General features: G+C 45.3%; 1 protein-coding gene across 9 annotated transcripts in view; it reads right to left on the bottom strand.

Moving 5' to 3' along the window:
* mcf2l2 (MCF.2 cell line derived transforming sequence-like 2) overlaps nt 1-21134 on the bottom strand; it is a 200296-nt gene that overhangs the window by 123019 nt on the left and 56143 nt on the right. For 8 of the 9 annotated variants that reach the window (XM_086146490.1, XM_086146499.1, XM_086146460.1 and 5 more), the window contains exons 5-11: nt 16652-16771; nt 13225-13341; nt 12974-13123; nt 10744-10868; nt 10542-10656; nt 10134-10253; nt 9501-9692 (exon numbers count right to left, since the gene is read on the bottom strand). In XM_086146490.1, coding sequence (XP_086002616.1) covers nt 9501-9692; nt 10134-10253; nt 10542-10656; nt 10744-10868; nt 12974-13123; nt 13225-13341; nt 16652-16771 — 939 coding nt within the window. The remainder of the gene's footprint in view (nt 1-9500; nt 9693-10133; nt 10254-10541; nt 10657-10743; nt 10869-12973; nt 13124-13224; nt 13342-16651; nt 16772-21134) is intronic. The other variant, XM_086146472.1, reaches the window with a different exon arrangement.

The raw sequence follows: 21134 nt of genomic DNA, 5'->3' as shown, positions 1-21134 counted from the left end.
TTCCACATTCATCAGCTCTTCAAAGTACTTTTTCCATCTTCCTATCACTCTTCTAGCATCTGTCAATACATTTCCCTCTCGATCCTTGATCACCCGGACCTGTTGTACATCCTTTCCATCATTATCTTTCTGTTTCAACAACCTGTATAGATCATTTCCACCCTCCTTACTATCCAACCGAGCATACAGGTCATCATACGCCCTTTGTTTTGCCTTTGCTATCTCTATCTTTACCTTACATTGTATCTCCCTGTACTCCTGTCTGTTCTCTTCAGTCCTCTGAGTACCCCACTACTTCTTTGCTAACCGCTTTCTCTGTATACACTCCTGCGCTTCCTCATTCCACCACCAAGTCTCCTTATCTACTCCTTACGTTGCATCTCCCTGTACTCCTGTCTATTCTCTTTGCTAACCGCTCTCTCTGTATAAACTCCTGTACTTCCTCATTCCACCACAAAGACTCCTTATCTACTTTGCTTCCAGATGACACACCAAGAGTAAACAACTCTACTGTTTAATTATGGTAATTTTGTAAAGTTCCAAGAGACTAGGCTGCGCATTTAAAAACTTCAAATCAATATTTCAAAATCCTTGGTTAATACAAACATTTGTTGGATCATTTGGCTTATATATTAGTACAACAAAGTGGAAAGATTATAGATACGATTAGATACTGTGCGTGCACGTATTTTTTTAATCCTCATTGGGCCTTCAATGTACATAAAAGTAATTATCAATGATTTTCTAGCAGAGCCCTTTTCTTAACTACTAAAGTCATGATTAACCGCTATTCGTAGCAGCTTAATCTGAGGCCACAAATTTTATAAGTAAAGAACTGAAAAAGAATATACGTGCCTTCACTACAAAGGGATCCGAATTTTATGGTATCATTGGTTTGTTTGTTATGTGTGGAGTTTGGAAAAAAAAATCAGTCAAGCTGTCATAAAGAAGTTGATGTAATTTTAGTTTTTCAGAGGCTATACTCTTTGAAAAAGACTACAATTTAGAAGTTACATTACATAACATTACAGTCATTTGGCAGAGCTTTAACCAAAGCGACTTACAAGAGGTGCAATTCAGTCACCGAAGATCTGAAGTACCAGGAGTCACAAGCCAGAAGCGCCCACTCAACCAAATAGCCGTCTCAAAACCATGTACATACATACATTCATTTAATCGTTTTTTGTTGTTTTTTGTTTTTTTTTTGGGGGGGGGTTGCTTTGGGGCAAAGTGCGATTAGTAGGGTAGAGCTTGGTGAAGAGGTACGTTTTCAGCTCACGGGGAAAGATGAGCAGCGACCACGCTGTTCTGACCTTTTCCGGGAGTTTGTTTCACCACTGAGGAGCCAAGATCAAGAAGAGCTGAGACCAGTTTGGTTGGCAGCCAGGGGCTCTGAGTGATGGGATGGAAAGTCGTGGCAGATCGGCTTGACCATAGCCTGGAGATAAGACGGGGCTGTCCCATTCACTGCCCGGTCAAGCACCAAGGACTTGAACCTGATGCGGGCAGCTACCGGGAGCCAGTGTGGGAGAATTTGGGACAGTCGAACCCCAGGCGGGCTGCCACTTTTTGAATAAGCTCCAGAGGTCTAATGGTCACCGCTGGGGCACCAGAAGTGATGGCATATATACAGTTATGAATTGAAAAAAATCAATTTATGATGACATCAAACTGTAAAACCAAAAGGAAAAAAAATTCCAATTCATTCTATGTTTGATCAGATCTGTTTGATGATCCGTTTCTTGAGTTTCTTTGTTATCTTTTTCAGTAATTGACAATCTATGAATCTATAATCTATCAAATTTTAATGCAGATTTATAAAAAGATTTATTTTTGTCAATTTAAGTTACTTTATTATCTGCAAGAACATTTTATATTTCCACCTTATCATAATCTGAATTGTCACTATTTCATTGGGTCTGACACTGCTTTCCTTTATTGCCCATCAGTAAAGACTCCACAAACACCCGTTCCCACTGTGGAGCAGGACATTGCTGAAAACACAGCCGCATCCTCCTTGGAAACAGCAGGAGGTGAGCCCCCAAGTGTTTCTGGATGCATGAATGATACAGCTATTGTAGTTAAAGGCGAGTCTCAGGACACCAGTTAAGTGGGGGCAATAGCATGGAGTGTGGCTCCCAGTCAAACACTGCTTTGCTTTGCAGAAGCAATAAGGAAGTGAACAACCTTTACAACATAGAGGACATAAATGGCTTTTTAGATGACACCTCCCTCAAGATAATGAAGGTAACAAATTACTTTGGTGCAGCACAGTAGCACTTTTGTTAGCACTTCTGCCTCACAGCACAAAGGATCAAGGTGAGATTCTGACAGGGGACCGTCCTGTGTGTTTGTGAGTTTGCATGTTCTCCCTGTGTCTGGTGGGTTTCCTCTGGGTTGTCTGGTTTTCCCCCACAGTCCAAAAATATGCAGCAGGATGGATGGATGGATGGATGGATGGATGGATGGATGGATGGATGGATGGATGGATGGATGGATGGATGGATTACTTCGGCACCACTAACAAATTCATCAGATCAGTAAACACCCTTATCCTTATACTTTGGACAAAAAGAAAAGGTAACATAAAGAAACATATCACACTTCTGTGGAAGTCAACAACAGACAAAACTGTAAGGAAAAGGAAGTAATATGACCATATATCACTTCGGCATTTCATCTGTCCTGCTGTCTGTCAAGGTTTCTCTATGGTGTTTCTCTTTCTCCCCTCCATGCCACTCCTAAGACTGGGCTACTCAAGCCTCAATGGCAGAAGAGACGGGAACAAGAGAGCACTGATATTTGATATCTGCTGCCAGAAAAAGCTGTATGGGCTCTTTTTACAAGAAACATATACAGTTCAGCAGGACGAGGAGGACTGGGGCTTGTGGTGGGATGGATCTTATTTCCTCAGCCATGGAACCACCACCAGTGACACTCCTACCCCAATTACTGAAATGCAACATAACCCCAGTTAGATTTTCAGATCACCAGTTAGTTGCATTTGAGGTAGTCACAACTCATGGCCAACAGATTAAGTTGTATAGGCACTTTAACAATAAACTACTTTAACAATAAAATTTTAACAATAAACTACTACTACAAGACAACAGTTTCTGCCAAGAGTTCAGTGTTTATTGGCAGGAATGGAAAAAGAATCAGAATCTCTTTCACTCTCTGAGTTTATGATGGGAAGTCGGCAAGACGCAGAGCCGAGAGTTCTGTCAGCAGTATGCATCCAGTTCCTCGGCCAAAACAAAGAAGAAAATCTTCCAACTGAAATGAAGAATATTGAGGAAGGGCTGGGTGGGGACACAGACGCCACTGCTGAGTCCTCACTGAAAGAGAGGAGACTTAAACTTGTCCACTCCTCAGGGAGAGGGTAAAAGCAGATCTGGTCCCAGTTTCTCCAACTTAAGTATTATGCCCAAGCTCCTTTCTTTAATCTAGAAAAATCCTCCGTTCAGCAAAAGCAAATGCTTTGTTTGGAAGTATCTGGAGGCAGAATCACCATGGACCCATCAGAAATGAAAGCTTGGTTTCTATACAGACTTATTTGTGACAGTGGGCTGCAACAATGAGAGCTGCAAGTATCTACTAAAGGACCTCCCTCAACTCAGCCCAATGGAAAGGACTCTTCTGGATGAGGAACTTAACTTTGAGCTTACCACTGCCGAAAACCAACTGCCTTTAGAGCATACAACAGGACCAGTGCCGCTCCCATGTAGTTTTTTAAACACTTTTGGAGCACCATTGGCCATGACCTTTACGCGATACTAACGGAGTAAAGTCAGACTGGCTCCCCACCAAACTTGTGCCAAAGGGCATTTCTCACCCTGCTTCCAAGATAGGAGTCTTTTCCTTGCTGAAAAACTGGAGGCCTGTGGCTCGACTGTGTGTGGACAACAAATCCTTTCCAGGGCACTTTCCAACAGACTGAAGAGCTTTCTCTGTAACATTATAAATGCAAATCAATCCTATTGTGTCAGGGACAGGCGATGCCCTTCCACCCTACCTGAAATGCTTTGCGAATGCACACTTCCATGGGAGGACAAAGATGCCCTGCTTCTGACCCCAAAGGCCCCAAGCTTGCAGTAGTTTCAAGCTACAACTAAAAAAGACCACTTTGAAACTTGTGTAAAGGCGCTTAACCTTCAACCCCTATCTTAAGTGAAGGTATCCAAGTGGCTCAACTTCTTTGGACCAGACACCTTTCCAAAGGGCAGATAGCAAGCCCTGTGCAAGCCACCACTCGAAAAACAGGCAGGTGACCTCCAGTGGAGAATTGTGCATGGTGTACACAAATGCAGAGCATATTTCGAATCTGGGGGAAACAGGAGACACTTTTTTTTTGTTCTTTTGTTGTCAAACCCTGAAATGTTGCCTCAATTGTTTACTGAATGCATCAGGTTTCTGCCACTGTTTATTTTCTTGAAGGGGTTGCTTCTTGAACTGAGGCCTACCTTTAGTTTCCATATGTTAATTTTTGGTCCGATTTACTCAAAGAATAACATGAGGGCATCAGTTATGTTAAACCTTTAGTCAGGTTCTGACAAATAAACCTTCTGGCTGACCCAGAAAAAATAGGCTTGTGACCAAAGGGAATGAGAATCCAGTCACAGTTTTAAAAGCATTAATTAAGATTCTCTTGAGAGTGAAATTTCATTTCATTTTATTAATGGACAACCTGGGCCACACTATTTCTCGTTGAGAGGGAGGAGGCGTTTTGTGTACTGTTAACAGCAACCAAGAGCTGATTTTGTGGCAGGCACAAAACTGTGTGGCTGGGGGGCGTGGTTAAGCCGGGTAAATATGGGCGATGCCGGATGTTCAAGTTTGAGTTGTTTGTTGGTGTTTCGAAATTAAGGAGTCAGAATTCTCCAAGCCTCCGCCATTAATTCATCACCAGAACGCCACATTGGTGACAGCCATTGTCGGTTTGTTTTGATGGCCCCCATTATCGGCGTGGACAATAGTCCAACAATGGCCTGTTAACTGACGTTGCAAACCTCCATCTTATTGGCGCAGTGTTTTTTTTGCCACCTATCCCTGCGAGTCAGATGGGCTTGGGCCACATGCATGCGCCAATTTTTCGGTTTCAGGCAATGGTGGGCCGTCAGGGCCTGCAAGGCCTTCTCTGCTGGACTAAAAAAATATCTGAATCACAAACATTAATACACAAACGTTAAATAATTCCAAATGGTCTGTTCACTTCCTTCCATAGTTTTTCTCCTGGTTGTGCCGCTTCCAGACATACATTTTCATATTAACCAATCACATTTCAGCCATAATCTGTTGCCAGGCAGGGTCAAAGTCAAAGGAATCTGCTTGTGGGCAGTCAGTTCTGCAACCCCTTTAAGCAAATAATAAGTGTTGATGACTCTCTTGCTTCAACCAATCAGATTCTGAGTTGGCGACATCAAAACCTTCTAGCAGGCTACAGCAACATCAGCATATTCACACCCTCTGATTGCATAGTCAGAGAGTGGACAAGTGTATTAGTGAGGAGAAGCGTACTAGCGAGCTGTGAACAGAAATATAGTTGTGTTTGTTTAATATCAGTATTGTCAACCCACAATGGCTGTAGGAGGAGAAGAAACAGATTTAGTTGCTAGTATTGTTAGAGCCGTTTTCTTGATGGAGTTTTGAAGAAAAGCTGGACATAGTAAAGAAAGGTCAAAGCTAGCGAAACTGTCACAACCAGGACAAGGATTTGTCCAACATTTTCAAGCCACGAACTATGACCTGTACCCTTGGCTCACAGGCTCCGAGGTACACTGCAAATTGTATTACTGGGAGTGCTTGGAGATGAAGCGCACGGATAATTTGTCCAACAGAATAACAGAACTCTATTTGAGGAAAGGAGAGAGGATGGATTTTGTCTTCAAATGATCAGAATTTTGGTGAACAGAATGCTGCTATTTTCCTTAATAATTCTGAAAGTTTATGAGTTTATTATTGGTGCTTTTTATTTGTTGCAGCTGTTTGCCATAAAGGCATTTATTGTGGCGTCTATCTGTTTTTGTGGCTCCCGCCACGGGACCGGACTTTGTCTCGGTGTGTTCAGATTTCATTCGGGGAAAAACGCCATAATGGTCTTGAACTGATCAAGCAGGAATGGTTTATTCAAAGTCAGGAAATACACTTACGAGATATCCCGTGGTTGTTGGCGGAATTTCTGTTGCTGACGACACCCACATATTCCACCGGGTACATGAGCACGGGGTGGAGCATTTTATCCCCATCATGGGGCTGCCATTTTTTCACACGGGCTAGGCACCTGAACACAGCCAAACAAGCGACTGCTGGGGAGGAGTTCGCTCCCATGGCGCATCTGGGGATTTTGAGGTGATCCAAATGTAAAACACCTGCAAAATTCCAGTTTCAGGCTCATACGTCTATCTGGCATTCTTTCACCTCCAGACAATTCCAAACAAACTCCTCCTTCAAGATAACGCCTACTCTATTTCTCTTCTTGGCACTACTATGACAGTACAATTTAAAGCCTGCTCCAAGGCTTCTGGCTTCACTACCTATCCACCTAGTCTCAATATATCCACCCTCTTTCTCTGCATCATGTCAACCAACTCTCTACCTTTTCCTGCCATAGTCCCGATAGTCAACATCCTTACTCCCAGTCCCAGACTTTTGCCTTTTCTCTTCTCTCTCTGCTTCCGAACACACCTTCCTCCTCACCTTCTTTGACCCACAGTAGCCCAATTTCCACTTGTACCAATGGCGGTCATTGTTAACTCCTGCCTCTCATTAGGTTCAATCGCATATTTGGTTTGGGTAAAAGTTTTATGCCAGATGCCCTTCCAGACGCAAACCTCTGCATTATCCAGGCTTGGGACCAGCTCAGGGAGACCCCGGTCCATACCCCCCCGAGGCTGGTTCAGAGAGACACCAGTCCGTGCTGCCCTGAGGCTGCATTGACATCAGTATCTGATACAACAGAACTTACTATTTGGTACAGAAACCTGGCAATTACAAGGATCAGACATTTCTTGTAGTTCTTGACCAGGTTTGTACACACTGCAGCAGGGATTTTGGCCCACTCCTCCATACAGATCTTCTCCACATCCTTCAGGTTTTGGTCCAGTTGCTTTGCCATATGGACTTTTAGCGCCCTACAAATATTTTCTATTGGGTTCAGGTCTAGAGACTGGCTAGGCCACTCCAGGACCTTGAGATGCTTCTTACGGAGCCACTCCTTAGTTGCCCTGGATGTGTGTTTCGGGTCATTGTCATGCTAGGAGACCCAGCCATGACCCAACTTCAAGGATCTTACTGAGGGAAGGAGGCTGTTGGCCAAGATCTTGCGATACATGCCCCCAGCCATCCTCCCCTCAATACAATGCAGTTGTCCTGACCCCTTTGCATAAAAGCATCCCCAAAGAATGATATTTCCACCTCCATGCCTCACAGTTGGGATGGTGTTCTTGGGATCGTACTCATCCTTCTGCTTCCTCCAAACACAGCAAGTGGAGTTTAGACCAAAAAGCTCTATTTTTGTCTCACCAGACTACATGACCTTCTTCCATTCCTCCTCTGGATCATCCAGATGGTGACTGGCAAATTTCAGACAGGCCTGGACATGTGCTGGCTTGAGCAGGGGGACCTTGCATGCCCTGCAGGATTTTAATCCATGATGGTATGGTGTGTTGCTAATGGTTTTCTTTGAGACTGTGGTCCCAGCTCTCTTCAGGTTATTGACCAGCTCCAGTCGTGTAGTGCTGGGCAGATCCCTCACCTTCCTCATAGTCATTAATGCCCCACAAGGTGAGATCATGCATGGAGCCCCAGATCAAGGGAGATTGACAGTCATCTTGAACTTCTTCCTTCTTCTTCTTCTTTCGGCTTTTCCCGTCAGGGGTCACCACAGCGAGACAACTTTCTCCATCTAACCCTATTCTCTGTATCTTCCTCTCTTACACCAACACTACGTCCATAAATCTTCTCTTTGGTCTTCCTCGAGACCTCTTGCTTGGCAGCTCCAACTCCAGCATCTGTCTACCAATATATTCACTATCCCTCCTCTGCACGTGACCGAACCATCTCAGTCTGGCTTCTCTGACCTTCTCTCCAAAACATGTAACATGTGCTGTTCCTCTGATAGACTCATTACTGATCCTATCCATCCTGGTCACTCCCAAAGAGAACCTCAACATCCTCATCTCTGCAACCTCTAGTTCTGCCTGCTGTCTTTTGGTCATTGTAACAGTTTCTAGTCCATACATCATCGCTGGTCTCACCACTGTCTTGTACACCTTTCCTTTTATTCTGGCTGAAAGTCTTCTATCACATAGTACCCCTGACACTTTTCTCCACCCATTCCAACCTGCTTGGACCCGTCTCTTCACCTCTTTTCCACACTCTCCATTGCTCTGGACTGTTGACCCTAAGTACCTGAAATCCTCCAGCTTCTTGATCTCCACTCCCTGTAGCCTCACCGTTCAACCCGAGTTCCTCTCATTAACACACATATATTCTGTCTTGCTGCGACTAACTTTCATTCCTCTCCTTTCCAGAGCATACCTCCACCTCTCTGGATTTTCCTCTACCTGTTCCCTGCTCTCACTACAGATCACAATGTCATCCGCAAACATCATGGTCCATGGGGATTCCTGTCTAACCTCATCTATCAGCCTATCCATCACCATTGCGAATTAGAAGGGGCTCAGAGCTGATCCCAGATGGAGTCCCACCTCCACCTTGAACATCTCTGTTACCCCTACAGCATACCGTACCAGTGTCTCACAGCGAGCATACATGTCCTGCAGCAGTCTAACATACTTCTCTGCCACTCCAGACTTCCTCATGCAATACCAGAGCTCCTCTCTTGGCACCCTGTCATATGCCTTTTCTAGGTCTACAAAAACACAATGCAGCTCCCTCTGGCCTTCTCACCATTTAAAGGAAAGGTGTACATGACAAATGCGAGACCAATGACGCTCTGTGGTTAGGAGACAGTAGCATTGAAAAGAAGACAGGAAGCAGAGCTGGTGGTTGTAGAGATGAAGATAATGAGGATCTCTTTGGGAGTGATGAGAATGGACAGGATCAGAAAATAATCTATCAGAGGCACAGCACACGTTACAAGTTTTGGCGATATGGCCAGAGAAGCCAGACTGAGATGGTTTGGTTATGTGCAGAGGAGGGATAATGAATATATTGATAGACGGACGCTGGGATAGAGCTGCCAGGTAGGACAACCAGAAATAATATTTACAGTACTTATAGATGTAGTGAAATAGGATATGAAATTAGTTGGTGAGAGAGACGAGGATACAGAGAATAGGGTTAGATGGAGAAGGTTGATTTGCAGAGACAGCCCCTGAAGGGGAAAGCTGAAAAGAAAAGAAGATATAAAAGAAATAAAACATCATTCCATATACAGTTAATGAGCAAGGGATGGATATAGTATCAGTAGCTCCCTTAAAAGTCAAAGAGTCACAGCCATAGGGAATCTAGCTTGTGTATCTATGATACAATGTTACCTTGTCGATGCCCAGGTGTATCTGCAAGGATTTGGATAGGACATCATTCTTTTTCTTGGCTTCATTACTGAAGTCATCACAGACTCGCCGAAGCTCCACACATTTGGGGTGAATAGAGTCGACAGCATAATGGTTGCTCTGGATCAGTTGTTCCCCATGCTGCGCATGAAGCTGTGCCTTTTCTACCATGGGCTAAAATCAGAGAGTAATTTTAGTTTGTTGAGGAACTATCCATAAACTGCTTTATCCAATTCCACAGTATATTTTTAGCAATAACTTACATTATTTTCAAGCTCTAATAAACATTCAGGTTATCCCTTTTAGTTGCACACTTCATATTGTTATTTGCACAATGTTTTTAATATTGCTACTCAGGTCACAGATATTCTTTTTAGTAACTGAAAACTTTCAAGTTAGAACATGTCTTATTCATTTAGAACCACTGTATTTGTTGTGCTCCTTTTTTTTCTTATCTATAACTTAATTATAAGTTTTTTTTTTCTTTAGAGGTCACAGTCGGTCTTACCAGGTGGCAATAAAGGTCAAGTTTGTATTCAAGGGGTATCACTGTAGTTACATTAATAATTGGCACCAGGAACTGCAGTCTATCTCTGAGTGGATAAGCGCCATTACCTTGGCCTTCTCATCCAATACTTTCAGGTCTTTCAGCAGCTGTTCCACCCGGAGAACACAATCCCCGATGTCTGATAGGCTGGCAAGTCCGTCCATCAAACTGTCCAAAGAAACTTTCACCTGAAAAAAATTTGTCACATTATTCATATGTCCTATATATCATACCATGGAGAATACATATTCATACTACTTTTGTTTGATTTCAAAATTGGACAAGTAAAATTATACTCAGGAATACAATCAATATATGATAATGTGTCACATATATGGATCATATATCCCCGACCTCCTATGTTAATTTTTACATAATTCCTATAATATTAAATCTGTTTTTCTTTGTTTGTTTGTTTTTTAATTTTTAACATCTCCAAGAAGTTGCAGGGGGAGGACACAAATGCGCTAAACTACCTCTCTGAAATCCTGCTCAAAGTGACGCAGCTGCAGGCACTGCTCCAGTTTCAGGTAGTGTTTACACCAGAACTGCTCAAAAGCATTCTCGGTTTCATCCAGCTGTGCCAGAAGTCTAAAACACAAAACAAACACACACACAATGTGATTAGTTATTGCAGTCTGAATAACATATAGGGGACAGCGGAAAAAGTGTACCTGCCTTTCCACTGTCGTTTGATTCTCCATTTCATCTGGGTTGAGTTTGTGACTCTCTGATTTGGACACCTGTTCCTTGATGCATCCTAACAAAGTTGTTCCCTGCTTCAAGGCCAGCTTCAGCTCATCCTGAGTTACACACACAGAGGACATTAAAATTGCATCATGGCTATAATATTGCAATTTTACACCCGGTATGTGCAATTATACTATCAAAGTCATAACCTTTGTTATTCTGTTTTTTAATCTTGAAATTAAAAAAAAGTGAGGAAAAAGGGAGATATGTGATGTTGTCAGCATGTATGTCCCAAAGCTAAATATATCTACGCACCACTTTGACCCACATAAAGGCACTAGGCAGGATGCAATATTGTGCATGTTAATGTATCTGTACAAATGAAAAAATCAATCAATGCAAAATTCTAAGTAAACACAATGGACATGCGCTTCAAATATGTAACAAACTGTGTATAATGGCATGCATACTTCAAAAATCTTACATTTTATTCATCTTGTGATTAATTGACAATATTTAGGATCGGCTATATAGTATCAAGGTTAGAGGTATTATAAAAAGGATGCATGGAATATATAAAAGAAATTAACAATTTAAGTTCTTTTTGTCTGGTCTGGCTGAGTCAACATGCACCCCAATACAATTCAATATTACTTTTTTTGTTTGTAATTTTTTAACACATATATTTATAACTTCCCAGTTGTCATTTCTTTCACCTTTGCATTGCCAGATTTCCTGTTGTTGTTGTTTATTTTGCCCAGTGTTTTCCTGCTCTACCTCTACTCTGCGTCTCCATCCAATGAGATAGAGCTTGCCTGAGAGCCATGTCACCACTAAGGTTTTTTAATATACAAACAAATTTGAGCTTGTCTCCAGTTGCAGAAGCCTAGGATGTGAAATGACTCATTCTGGTCAACCAAAACATCAGTCTATAGCTCTCTAAATGACCATGCTGTGATTGTTTTGGTTTTCATAAAGTCTGACATGGTAGTCTGAAACAAAATCCAGAAATCTATGTTTTTACATCACTCATGCGTGCGTACACACAAAAACACACACAAATCAACCAAACAAAAACAGTGCAATGCTGGAAAGACTATAAAAATAATAATCAACAATTATGATGAATGTGAAATTCTTTCTTTGGGCGTGGGGGGGGAACTACATATTTAAGAATAAATTGAATCTAGGAGCACCTAAGCTGCCTCAATGTTCAACAAAACACAAATAAGTTGACCTGAAGTATGTAGTATAAAACACAGTAGATTTTGAGGGCAATGATTTTCTTGTGTACATTTGCATAGCTCTGCATATTAGGTGGTTGATAAAAGGGGTTTTGATTTAAATCTGTCAAAACAATGGGAGTGGGATGGCGATCATCTGTACAATCACAATTCCGAAAACCTCCAAGGACTAAACAAGTGACCTGCCCAGCTCACAGGCAGGATTCAGGTGCAGACTTCCTAAAATAACTGTGTATTATTCTTTTCCCCTCCTGCATAACCTGGAAGGTAAAAATACTGTTGCGCTATTTCTTGGGTATTTCTTGACTGGTTCTGCACCACCTACTGGAGAACCACTTCTATGTCAAGGCCAAGAAATGGGAGTTTCATATTCCCTTAATGCCTTTCTCAGTTACGTCCTAGAGGTCGGACAGTTTTGTACAGGTCCAGCGAAAATTAAAGCTGGACTGGCCAATTCCACAAACATGAAAGCAACTCCAGAGGTTCCCAGGGTTTGCTAATTTCTACTGCCATTTCCTACGGAATTACAGTCCAACTGCCTCTCCATTGACTGCCCTCACCTCCACTAAGCCACCGTCTCGCGGACTTCGGAAGCCAACTCAGCTTTCCTGGACCTTAGAGGAGGTTCTCCCAGGCACCTGTCATCATCCAGCCTGATCCCACAAACCATTTGAGCTTGAGGTGGATGCCTCTGAAACAGGGGTTAGTGCTGTCCTTTCCCAATGCTCGGACTCTGATGGAAAGATTCACCCTTGTGCCTGTTACTGTGTCAGGTTATCCCCAGCCAAGAGGAACTACAATATGGGGAATGGGGAACTTCTTGCCATCAAGCTTGCTTTTGAGGAGCTGAGACATTGGTTTGAGGGTGTGGAGTATCCGGTGCTGACCTGGACATTCATATGTCTGCTACAAACTCAAGGATGTATGCTTGCCACCAATTTTTCTAACCATAAGTTGTTGTGGCTGCAACCTACCTTAAGGTTGCTGTGCTTGTCTGTGTGTGCAACCAGAAGGTCCTTTGTGCACTGGACATCGTTAGGAAGCTCTGTCTCTTCCAGATCCATCCCAAATTTCTGTAACATCTGGGCCGTGCTTTTAACTGTCATGGCGAAGTTCTCTATGGCCTTGAGAACACGACAAAACACCCACACGGACACACACACAGGATTAGATTTGTCATGCGCCAAGCATTCCATGCAAGTTTTGATGTAAGAAATAGGCTCACAGTGCGATGATGGATCCACTGACTATGGATATACTCCAGGTTCCCCCCAAGCTCACGGGTCAGCTGACCTTTGTCCACGTAGTCATGGAGGTCAGACAATGAGTTAAGCATCACAATCTGCAAACAAATCTTGTATCACTGCTTTGAACACAATCCTCCATGTGTAGAAATTATGCTAAATACTAAGATAAGAAAAGATTGGCCTTCAGTGTCAAAGTAACTTTCAAGTAACCTTTTAATTAATTGGACTTGGCTGATATTGTAATTTATTATTGAAAGAGATTCTTGTGAGCATAAAAATTGGAATCAATGAGGCAACTAATATTCTTAAAACACATATTCTATGAGGAAAATGTACTGAAGTCCTAAACCATATTCATGTAACTTAACTCGTGCAAAATGTCTGTTTGTCACTGTTTGTCTTGATGACAGTTTCTCACTATGACAATATTTGAGCAGTACCTGTAATATATGTAACTTTAGTTGAGCTACTTGTAAATTCTGAAACTGATATACAAGAGAGAAATGCCATTTCCCAGAGGAAACCCACACAGAAAGGGGGAGAACGAACACAAGTTATACTAACACTATTAGTATAGCGAACCACCTCTACGTCAAGGCCAAGAAATGGGAGTTTCGTGTTCCCTCAATGCCTTTCTCAGTTACGTCCTTGAGGCCGGACAGCTTTTTGCAGGCCCAGCAAAAATTAAAGATGGATTGGCCAATTCCACAAACATGTAAGCAACTCAAGAGGTTCCTAGAGTTTGCTCATTTCTACTCCCGTTTCATATGGAATTACAGTCAAACTGCTTCTGCTCCACCAACCCACTTTCTCATGGAAGCCAGCTCAGCCTTCCTGGACCTTTAAGTGGAGGTTCTCCCAGGCACCTGTCATTATCCGGCCTGATCCCACAAACCATTTGAGCTTGAGGTGGATGCCTGTAATACAGGGGTTGCTGCAGTCCTTCCCAACGCTTGGACTCTGATGGAAAGATTCACCCTTGTGCCTCTTACTCAGGCAGGTTATCCCCAGCCGAGAGGAACTACAATGTGGGGAATCAGGAACTTCTTGCCATCAAGCTTGCTTTGGAGGAGTTGCAACATTGGTTTGAGGGTTTGGAGTATCCGATGCTAACCTGGACAGCTCACAAAAACCTAGTTTACCTACAATCAGCCTACGCCTTAACGCTTGACAATACCATTGGTTTCTTTTCCCAGTTCAACCTCTCCATCTCATATCGTCCAGGTGCCCAAAAGTTGAAGCCTGCTCACTTCTCCTCGGATGACGCAAAGATCCCTCCTGCCGCCCAACTGCCCCGTTGGGGCTCTCTTGGGCCACTGAGGATGTCCGCAACCAGGCGCTCCACACAGAACGTGGCACTGGTCCTCCCAGCAAGACCCCAGCTCGGTCCGCTCTAGTCTCATAGGAAGACACTCTTCCAGGTTTTCAGCCAAACCATTGCCCTAATAAACCACCGCTTCTGGTGGACGTCAAGCATTTTCGTGTGTCTGGTCTGCGTACGCAACAAGTCTGACCATCCACAGGACTCCTTTAGCCTCTGACTATTCCGAGACCCTGGGCAAATATTGCCATCAATTTCATCACTTGCCCCCCTCCCCCAAGGGGATGACCACCATCATGGACGGGTTCTCCAAGGCATGTCCCCTTGATCCCTTCAGGCAGCTCAACTACTAGTCAAGCATGTTTTCCCCCTCCACAGCATCCCCCAAGAAATTTTATCTGGCCATGGACCTCAGCTCACTTCTCCAGGTGTGGAGGCAGCTTTGCCTTGCACTTGATGCCAGGGTCTCCCTCACTTTAGGTTATTACCCCCAGTCCACTGGTCAGATGGAGTCGATGAATAAAGAATTTGAGGCCACCCTCAGATGCCTCACCAAATGTGCCAAACCCTCCGAATGGAGCCAGTTTTTCCCCTCGGTTGAATATGCTCACAATTCAGACATTGCCACAGGTCTGTCCCCTTTCAAGGGCCCCCCTGGTAAACCAACCACCACTCTTCCCTCTGGATAACATTACATTACATTACAGTCATTTAGCAGACGCTTTTATCCAAGCGACTTATAAAAATTGCAATTCAATAACCGAAGAGCCAAAGTACCAGAAGTCATTATCCAGTCACCACTCTACCAAATAGCCATTTTAAAACCCTATACCTACATACATTCATTTCTTGATTTTTTTTTTTGTGTGAGGGGGTGGGGCGATTAGTGGGGTAGTGCTTCGTGAAGAGGTACGTTTTCAGCTCACGGCGGAAGATGGGCTGCGACCCCACTGTTCTGACCTTTTCCGGGAGTTCATTCCACCACTGAGGAGCCAAAACGGAGAAGGGACGAGACCAGTTCGATCGGCAGCCGGGGGCTCTGAGTGATGGGGTGACAGTCGCCGAGAGGTGGCAGATCGGAGGGGACGGGTAGGGACATGTGGCTTGACCATATCCTGAAGATATGACAGGGCTGTCCCATTCACTACCCGGTAGGCGAGCACCAGGGTCTTGAACTTAATGCGGCAAGCTACCGGGAGCCAGTGAAGGGACATAAGAAGGGGAGTCGTGTCGAATTGGGATGGTTGAACAACAGGCGGGCTGCCACTTTCAGAATAAGCTCCAGAGGCCTAATGGTCACCGCTGGGGCACCAGCAATGAGGGTGTCGCAGTCGTCCAGACGAAAGATGACTCGAGCCTGGATGATTATCTGCGCCGTATCCTCCGTGAGGAATCTGCGAATCTTCCTGATGCTGTGAAGGAGGAATCTGCAGGAATGTGCAACTGCTGCCACATTCACTGAGAATGACAGTTGGTTGTCTAGGACCACACCCAGGTTGGGTGTGGATGACAGTGATCGCTGCTATTTCAATCCAACACCACAGGCATCGCTGCAGTTGTGTCTGGTCCGCTGCCCTGGCCAGGCTGCAGTGCACCTCTGAGCAAAACCACCGTGAATTCCTGTTCCTGTCATTTGCCTGGGCAGTCTGGCTCTCCTCTCGTGACATTCCCTTGAAATGCTCGTCTGGAACTTGGCCCCTGGATTCATCAGGCCATTTGAGGTAAAGTCTCCAATCAGCCCCTCTGCAATTCGCCTCCATATTAACCCAACCTTCCACATGTTCCAGGTCAAGCCTGTCCAGTGCCTTGTGCCCTCCTTCCAAGTCCCCTCCACCCTCCCGGGACAATCTCCATCGGACGGATTGTCGATTCCCATCAGCCGGGGATGGCAATACCTGGTAAATTCCCCTTCCTTACCAATTAACCCCTTAAGACGCCCTACCACCTGAGTGTCCTTTGGGTCAGGCACATCTTCCTAAAACATGACAAAATGAACTCTGAACATGCAAACATTACACTAGAACTGTGACATTGCAGGATGCTGACCTTGAACCTTTTGAAGATAAGTACAGAAACATGCTTACCGGTACCTTCATTTTAAAATCATCTCTGTGTAGCTTGATCCCAATGTCAGCTACAGCCCTCTGGAAGAACCTGGATGGTCGAAGCACCAGCACAAGTTGCAAGTTTCCTGGGAAAGCCCCCTAAGATACAAATACAATATTGTTCTATTACTATAAAACATTATCCATCCATACATACAAACACTTCGGGACTGTATGTTCTGTTATAATTTGTGTAGTGCAAGGCAGACAACAGACAAGGCCATCAGTTCACGTAAATGTGTGATTACCACATTTGGGAAAGACAGGCCTGTCTCTGTCAAAAAAGAGAAAGGGAAGACTTTATCTTGGAAGTGGTGAAAATGGAGGAACACTACTGCAGTATGAGGAAACTTCTGATATAGGGCCTGGCTGAATACTCAGCCCTAACAGATACTATAATCAATGTGGTGCCTGGAGGGGGACGCCAGGCCATCAGCATCCCTTTAAATGTGATCGAAACATATTGGATAATGGTATCTCTTAGGGCAGAGTATGAAGCCCTCTGGGGAGAGGAAATGCAGGCGGGGGAACAAAGCCTCCTCCCAGAGATCTTTAACTAACACGGAAAACAAAACAGCATTAAGCATCTACAACCTCTCCACAAAACACCTCTCCCACCAAGCTATATCTGCCCTCAAAAAAGGTCTTTCGTTTAAACTGACCACACATGTTAATAAGTTCAATATTACTAGAGACATTAAGAAACAAGTAATCTAACAAAAGAACTAGAGGAATTGAAAAATTTAAAACAAGACAATAATGTGGTGATACAGAGTGCAGATAAACACGGAGCTGTAGTAATTCCTGACCGCTCGGACTACGATAAGGAAGTGAGGAGACAACTCTTAAACAATAAATGACGGGGCCATCATGGGCTAGCTACCCGTGGTTGGAGGGACCCAGCACAACGGGTGTATGGGTCCCACCCAAAACTTGCTATGAAAAGTGCTATGAAGAAAATACCCCTTGAGCCTGCGAGAGTGGAGGCGGAAGATGACTCTACGGCAGATAACATGGTAACGAACACAGGAACGGAACAGACTACGAGTTTGATGATCAGCATACCTAGGGCTCCACCAGCTACAGTAGGACACAGGCTCCAGAACTGCGTATGTGGCTGGACAAAGGTTACTTCAACCCTCAGCCTGAAGATACACCAGAGCAAGAAAGGGTGCCTAAAGAAAGGTCAACAGGGATGTCGCATCAACAACTACTTTTTGAGAAGCAGGCCGAGTCAGTCGACTGAAGTCCAGCAGCAGGACACACACAACAGTCTGCAGGACATCAATGCCTCTGTCCCAGAGGAGGAAGAACTAGGCACAAGAGAGGAACCTGAATCCAACACAGCATGTCCAGCAGCAGAGAAGAAGCTCCCAGGGCGAAGGCCATTAGTCATATCAAGGTCCTGCGACAAGTCACTGTGGAAGGAGATCAACACTGATCACCGCAACATCCTTGAGGGGATCAAAAGCACCACTATGACGAAATTGGAGAGAATGGGCGGGCTGATCTATCCCTATGTAGTGGGATGGTTTGGTGTGGTCGAAAGCAAACAATCAAATAGAACAGGTCCTACCAAGTCCAGAAGGCAGACAGAAATAGACCGCCCCCTAGTCAAGGAGAGGAGGCAGCTGAAGAAACAATGGCGGAAGGCCACAGGGGGGAGAAGGAGGGAACAAACCTGCTGCAGGAAGAAATTCAGAGTAGGCTTACAACACTGAGGAGAGCTGAAAACCTCCACAAGAAGCGCAAAAGGAAGAAGCAAACAAGATCACGCTTCTACAAAGACCCCTTCCACTTTGTGAAGATTCTCTTCACAAAGGAAAAGAGTGGAAGTCTCTCAGTGTCAAAGGCTGACCTGGAAAAACATCTGGAAAAAACCTGCACAGATGACTGTCACCATGAAGGGGTTCCCCTCCTAACTGATCTGCCATCAGTCAACCCACCACAGCACGAGCTAGATATTAGCCCACCCAGATGGAGCGAAGTGGACAAAATTGTGCATAGAGCAAGAGCCGCATCGGCTCCAGGTCCCAACAGAATACCATACAGGCTCTATAAAAGCGCACCAGATGTCCTGCGATCTCTCTGGAGGCTGATGAGAGTCATGTGGCAAAAGAAGATGCGCACGTCCTGGTGGAGAGGTGGAGCGATCCTGATCCCCAAGGAAAAGGATTCTTCGGAAATCTGCCAGTTTTGCCAGATCAGCTTTCTAAATGTGGAGGGAAAAATCCTCTTCAGCGTGGTCGCCCACAGACTGGCAGGATTCCTGAATGAAAACAACCTGATCGACACATCCATCCAGAAAGCAGGCATCTCAGGCTTCTCTGGGTGTGTGGAGCATGATAGTGTCATCTGGCATCAGATTCAGGTGAGCAAGAAAGAGGGAGCAGATCTTCATGTGGTGTTCCTGGATCTTGCGAACGCCTTTGTCTCAAACCCTCACAACCTCCTGTGGACAGCCTTCAACTAATTCAGCATCCCACCAGCTCTTACAACCCTTGTAAAGGCGTACTTCCGGGACATTCAGCTCTGTGTGACAACAGCAGAGTACACCACAGCATGGCAACAGCTAGAAGATGGAATCATGGCCGGCTGCACCATCTCCCCCCTGGCCTTCATCTTGGCCATGGAGGTCATCATATGGGCTTCGCGGTGGGTGGTGTGCGGACAGCGAATAAGACCTGGACTGAGGCTGCCACCAGTCAGAGCCTACATGGATGACCTCACAAAACTCACCACAACCAAGGCTTGTACAGTATGGCTACTAGGCAAGCTCCAAGATAACATCGAGCTGGCTCACATGAAGATGAAGCCGAGCAAGTCCAGAAGCATTTCCATTGTGAAGGGGAAACTGTTAGACCACCGCTTCTACATTGGCGAGGAACCCATTCCAACAGTCTCTGAGAAGCCTGTGAAGAGCCTAGGTCGTTGGTATAATGCCTCCCTCAAGGATAAAGAGCAAATAGAGCAGCTCAGGAAGGAGGTTGCCAGCTGCCTTGAGAACATTGACAGAGCCCTGCTTCCGGGCAAGTTAAAGCTCTGGTGCATGCAGTATGGACTACTCTCATGCCTCCTGAGGCCACTAACCCTATGTGAAGTTCCGCTCTCAAAGGTAGAAAAGCTGGAGAGACTGGTCAACTCAAATGCAAGGAAGTGGCTTGGCCTTCCTGGGTCCTTCAGCAGCACTGGGCTCTATAGCAAAGGGATGCTACACCTGCCCATTTCCAGTCTGGCAGAGGAGTGCAAGTGCGCCGAAGTCAGATTGGCAACCCATTCCTAGCCCAAGCGCCCCCCGATCCTGGCAACTGGGAGGAAGTGGACCCTGCTGGCTGCAAGTGAACAGGCAAAGGCAGCCCTCAGACACAAGGACATTGTGGGCTGAGCTTAGGAGGAGAGGAGTGGACTTGGGCTCAAGGCCAGTACACAAGCCTGGAGCAAAGCCAATCCAGCCCAGAGATGCAAGCTGGTGGTTCAGGAAGTTCGCCGGGAAGAGGAAGCAGGAAGGCGCACACAAGCTGTGTCACAGGCAAAGCAAGGGCGGTGGATGACATGGGAGGGAGTCGAGAAGCGGAAGATCTCCTGGAAAGATCTGTGGGAGATGGAGGCCTTCAGGGCAAGCTTTACCATTAGGGCAGCCTATGATGTCCTGCCTTCTCCTGGAAATCTAAACCAGTGGTAAGGCGAAGACCCTACATGCCGTCTTTGCTCAAGTCTAGCAACACTGAAGCACATCCTTGTGGGATGCAAGACCAGCCTCACCCAAGGCCGTTATACCTGACGGCACAACCAGGTACTAAAATGTCTTGCAGCGATGCTGGAAACTCGCCGGACGAGCTTGAACCCCCCTCCTCCCCCGTTATCCTGTTGGCACGCAACTCCATTCGTGCGGGAGGGGCAAGCCAGCCTTGCCCCCATGAGAACTGACCTTGGGCAACTCGGCAGTGCACGGGAATGGAAGCTGCTGGCCGACCTGGACAAGGAACTCTGCTTCCCAGCTGAGATCGCATTAACCAGACCTCGTTCTTTCGTCATTGTAACTCAGGCTCGTCTACATCATAGAGCTCACGGTGCCTTGAGAGGGTGCAGTGGAGGAGGCCTATGAACGGAAGAAGCTGAGATATGCTGAACTCGTTGTAGATGCTCAGCAACAAGAATGGAAAACGAAGGTTCGTCCGGTGGAAGTAGGCTGCAGAGGTTTCATAGCTCCCTCAACATCTAGGCTACTCAAAGAGATGGGAGTATAAGGACACGACCACAGACAGGCAGTCAAGGACCTCTCCAGGGCTGCTGAGAACGGGAGCCAGTGGCTGTCATTGAAGAGATAAGATCCAACTTGGGCCATCAAGTGAGCTGATAGGATCTAAGGAGTGAACCTGGGACGCTGGGATCCACTGCTGAACCCTCTGGAGATGTGGGCCAATCAGCGAAACATTTATGAAGGAGGGCGCACACTTAACCA

Source organism: Fistularia commersonii, chromosome 1 (genome assembly GCF_037954325.1).
Source record: "Fistularia commersonii isolate RoL2024-O1a breed Wild chromosome 1, RoL_Fcom_v1.0, whole genome shotgun sequence".
NCBI lineage: Eukaryota > Metazoa > Chordata > Actinopteri > Syngnathiformes > Fistulariidae > Fistularia > Fistularia commersonii.
Note: the sequence above shows the minus strand (reverse complement) of the source record. Positions and strands in the feature narration are given on the sequence as shown.